Here is a 5,265-nt window from a genome sequence, read left to right as displayed (position 1 = left end):
TGTCTCGTGTTCAAAGTTCGAAGGCTTCATGTTGTGAAACTGGTCTCTGTTCCTTTTTGTGTAAACTAAGTTAAGTAACCCATGAGCCGTGTCAGTTCATTATACCTGACCATGTTCGTCACACACACAGGGACAGCCATGAACCAGCTACTCACACACAGACACAACCTGCTCCACACCACTCACTCTTGACATAGTTAACAGCTGTCTTGTAAATATTTTTACCGCCACATGTAAAGTAAACATGTAATAACAGGCAGGCAGGGTAGACAAGGACAGTGAGTCGACCTATGATTTGAACTTTACACTCAGTTATTAAGGATCATGCAGGAGACGCATGTTAAATCAGTTTCGGTGGTATATGTAGGAGATTGATGTCTACCATGGCCTTTAATTTGGTAACCTGCTGTAATTTTAAGCTGCAAAAAGTTTATCTGTGCACCACTTTTTTGAGAAAGGGATTTTAAAAATATACTTGGGTAGGAACAGTTATTTTTCTGGGTAGAAATTTAAATGTTAGTTGTATTTAAAATATGGCAACTAAGCAGAGTAAATATCTATGTTTGCTTGGTATGCCCATCATTTGCTCATCGCTGTATACCACAGAGTTTGTGGGAGTGTAACTCTAAATAGTAAACAGCATAGATTTTTTTCACATAGTAAAACACAGGGGAAATTTGGACAAAGAATTAATATACTGCCACATCAACAGGATTTCTGGTTGAAGTTTATTATGAATAATTGTGAATTATATATTGGAATGTATGTATGTATGTATGTATCTATCTATCTATCTATCTATCGATGGATCTATCTATTCCACATATACCTAATAAATATTTTTTTTTGCATTACTAGTGTCTCCTTCCCCATTTTGTTTAATAATCAGTCTCATTATAATACAGATATACTACAGTATAAATACTGAACAGTATTTGGAACGGTGTGAGGTGGTGTGATTGTGTGATTGCTTTATTTTTGAAATGATGAATAAACTGTGTCTCACTGCAACATTTATATCTAATGCATCATTAAAATAATGCACCGATTAAGGAACAACTCCAGCAGCATGAAAGCAAAAGAATGTTGAGGTGAGATCGAATCAGGCCAAAGCCCTTCCTTCTGTGCAGCAAAAATGTCCATTATCTTTGAACTTTGCTCTCTTAAACACGCAGTGACAGATGTGATCAAACCATCTCCTAACCGGAGACTTGTGATTGGTTAGAAGAGTTGCACACCCCCGTCCATTGTGCTATCTCCGTCCTGCAGTCCTTTAACTTTGGAGCTGCGCTCACCTATTTCACTTGAAGTCACCAGTCCAAGTCCCAGTTCCACATTTGGCAGCATCATGTCTGACAAAGGAGCCTTTGATACCAATGTGTTGACCCTCACCAGGTTTGTTCTGGAGGAGGGCAGGAAGGCCCATGGAACAGGTGAGCTGACCAACCTGCTCAACTCCATCTGCACGGCTGTCAAGGCTATCTCCACCGCCGTGAGGAAGGCTGGCATTGCAAACCTGTAAGTTCTGTTTTTAGCCTTTTTTTCTGTCTCCCAATGTGGAGCCAACAGAGAATAACAGGGCTGATCCATTGTATGCCTAAGAGGATAGGATGCAAGTCCAATATCTGTTGTTAGTGGAGGCTAAACATCATTGGTGGAGAGATATACACTCATTAAATATTTTGTTTAATCAATCACAGTCATTATTTGATGATTTTCATCAAGTTTGAAGGAATTTAAATACCAGATAGAAATAGTAGAGAGAGAAACGCTTTAACCTCAGTGTGAGTTTAGGATTGGTTTGAGAGAGAGAGAGAGAGAGAGAGAGAGAGAGAGAGAGAGAGAGAGAGAGAGAGAGAGAGAGAGAGAGAGAGAGAGAGGTTTTCTGGTTCAATTTACCTTTTTGGGTGTGCATGTGTGTGTGTGTGTGTGTGTGTGTGTGTGATTTAGCTTTTTCCAACATTGTTTCATTAAAAATAGCCTTTATTCAGATTCAGAATAGTGTTTGCAAGAATCTTTCATGTCAGCGTTTTGTCTGAGTATGTGAAACTTGCAAATCAGTAAACAGTGTTAACTTGGGTTCTGGCCAAAGGTGGACTCATGATTTGTGCACTTCTCCAGCACAGGGGTCAAGAAGATAATGCACTCCTCAAACACTATTTGAACATAATGGGATAAAAACACAACTTAAAAATTAATGAAAAATGAAGAATTACTCTTGATTTAATTGTCAGTGTTGAATATAAAGTGTTTTAAAGGAATGCTGCAATGTTTCCCAACTCAATACCATTTTCATCTCTGTACATCCAGGGTTTCAGTTTCTATGAGCAGCATTTCATGTTAGCTTAGCGTAAAGACTTGAAGTCTATGGGAATCATTAGCCTACCGCTGTCAAAGTGAAAATGTGAGATATATATTTTCGGAGAAGTTCTGTACCTTTAATGGTGTGCAGGTGATTGCAATAGATGGAAGGTGTTCAGTGCTTACAGTTCCACTATGTAACTAATTCTACAACAACTACCTTTAAAAAAAAAAAAAAAAATTAAGACCTGTATTTAAATACACAAGATTTTAATTTACCCAAGATTTTTTCACTTTGATGGAGCTAGGCTAATGACTCCCATAGACGTCAAGACTTTGTGCTAAGCTAACAGGAAATGTTACCCATATGAACTGAACCAGTCGATGTACAGAGGTGAAAATGGTATCGAACATCTTGTTTCAGTCTGGGTACGTTGGAAAACGGTATTTTTCAGGGCATTCCATTAAAGTTTCATGGTTATGTATTTTATTCAGTCTTCTTTCTGTTCTTTCTGGGGAGATATGGCATTGCTGGAAGCACCAACGTGACAGGCGACCAGGTGAAGAAGCTGGATGTGCTGTCCAACGACCTGGTCATCAACATGATCAAGTCCTCCTTCACCTCCTGCGTGCTGGTGTCAGAGGAGGACGAGAAGGCCATTATTGTGGAGCCAGAAAAACGGGTGTGTGCATCTGTGTATTTGTGTGTCATCCTTCTTAATGTTATTGCCTTTCCTGTATCATTATGACGCTACAGTGACAGTAACAAAAATTCTGTTTTATAAACTCACAGGGTAAATACATTGTGTGTTTCGATCCACTGGACGGCTCCTCCAACATTGACTGTCTAGTGTCGATTGGAACGATCTTCGCCATCTACAGAAAGGTGTGTCATTATTGATGATTCAAAGTTAGGTGTGGGACGATATGAAAATTTCATCTCACGTTGATCCTGGCCAAAATAATTGCAATTCATGATATTATATCATTATAAATAAACACTAAAACATACTGGAATCACCTTACAAGTATTTGTATCGCATCACAGACAGATCAGCAATGACCTAAGACTATTGTTCAACATGACATTCGGTCATACTTGGTATACATTTTGCATAAATTCAGTTGAATTGAAGATACAGCAGAAAACATCAGGCGCATTGGATGCCTGTAAAAAATAACCACATGATAAATCAGAGGTCTACCTTTTATTTCTGAGAGTCATCTTCACCATGATATAAATCAACATGTGGAATAGAAAGAGGAGACTTTTATGGCACAAGCAAGGGGCCTTTTCTTCTCATTGACTTCACTGCATCCTTATCATGAGGAATAGTATTTTAACTGTATGCCACCTTTACCACAACTACTGTTTGACAGACCACAGATGATGAACCGAACGAAAAAGATGCTCTGCAGTCTGGAAGAAAGATTGTGGCTGCGGGTTATGCTTTGTATGGCAGTGCCACCATGATGGTCCTTTCCACCGGCCAAGGAGTCAACTGCTTCATGCTTGACCCAGTAAGTGTCTGCTCATTTTTTATATATATACTATTACTATTCTTATTCATTCCTTTCTGCAAATTATATCATTGATTAGCTGTCTTTGGTGAGATAGGTAAATAAATTTCTCTTGTGGTTTTTCTCCAGTCCATTGGTGAGTTCATCCTGGTGGATCGAGATGTGAGGATTAAGAAGAAAGGGAAGATCTACAGCTTGAATGAAGGATATGCACAGCATTTCAATCCGGATGTGACAGAATACCTCAAGAAGAAGAAATTCCCAGAGGTAATGGCAATAAAGAGTGCACTTAAAATCATTTATCTCACATTGTAGACATTATTATAACATGTAACATCACTCAAATGTATATTTAGCTGTATTGTGGTCTTAATGGTGCCAAGTTTGCATAATTTCTCAAGAAACATCAGGTATGTTGGTGTCTAATGCATATAGTTCTGTAAATTCACTTCTAAGACATACTAACACAGTGCATGTTTAGCTCAACAGGAGGTGTTTCCCATTGGCCAATGAAAATCACTCTCCACAAATCTTGATTGAATTATGAATATTATGAAATGGCTCAGTGGATTTGAAATTCTACTTAATGTTTTGTGTCCCTAGGATGGCTCTGCCCCATATGGAAGCCGATATGTTGGTTCAATGGTGGCTGATGTTCACCGTACATTGGTGTACGGAGGAATCTTCCTGTATCCTGCCAATGAAAAGAGCCCCAAGGGGAAGGTGAGCTGGAGCAAGTACAAATAGAAGGCAAAATCTATACTTATGCATTTATTTTAGATTGACAGCACACAAAGATTCTCCAGTGTTAAATGCACATGAACGTTGTGGCTTGTATGTCACTCCACTTGGTGCGTCTTGTCCTTCAGTTAAGGCTGCTGTATGAGTGCAACCCCATGGCATTCATCATGGAGCAGGCCGGAGGCATGGCCACGACTGGATCCATGAATGTTCTGGACATCCAGCCCACCAATATCCACCAGCGGGTCCCGGTGGTCCTGGGCTCCCCTGATGACGTTCAGGAATACATCTCCATCTTCAAGAAGCATGCTAAATGAGGTACTGACCTGTGCTGTGTAGGAGCCTCAGACAGAGCACTGCCAAACAGATGTGAACAAGCACGCAGACTGACATGATGAATAAATGTTTTTTTCTCCCTTTTCTTCTCAGTGTCTTCAGATTGAACAGGTCAAGTCTGGTGAAAAGCAACTGAAAGCTGGGCGAACAACTGGAGGGAGAGGTTGAGCGCTTGCTCCTCAGTCCCTCGACTGCACTGATGAAGAAACAATAAGAAAAGGTCTTCCTCCTCACTGGACCTACTCTGCCTCACACTGTGTTAAAAACACATCGCTGCTCTTCCTGTGCATCTCATTTGCAGACACTTGCCCTGTTTTTGGTTTTTGTTCTTTTTTTTAAAATAAAGACAAATATAAAAATGATCAT

General features: G+C 39.7%; 1 protein-coding gene across 1 annotated transcript; it reads left to right on the top strand.

Annotated features, from left to right (window-relative positions):
• The first annotated feature begins 1,348 nt into the window (after positions 1–1,348).
• Positions 1,349–4,880, top strand: fbp1b (fructose-1,6-bisphosphatase 1b). The gene is made up of 7 exons (XM_030065505.1): positions 1,349–1,518; positions 2,822–2,984; positions 3,095–3,187; positions 3,682–3,822; positions 3,952–4,089; positions 4,426–4,545; positions 4,692–4,880. The coding sequence occupies exons 1-7, from the start codon at positions 1,349–1,351 to the stop codon at positions 4,878–4,880; spliced, it is 1,014 nt and encodes a 337-aa protein (XP_029921365.1).
• The last annotated feature ends 385 nt before the right edge of the window (positions 4,881–5,265 follow it).

Source organism: Myripristis murdjan, chromosome 12 (assembly GCF_902150065.1).
Source record: "Myripristis murdjan chromosome 12, fMyrMur1.1, whole genome shotgun sequence".
NCBI lineage: Eukaryota > Metazoa > Chordata > Actinopteri > Holocentriformes > Holocentridae > Myripristis > Myripristis murdjan.
Note: the sequence above shows the minus strand (reverse complement) of the source record. Positions and strands in the feature narration are given on the sequence as shown.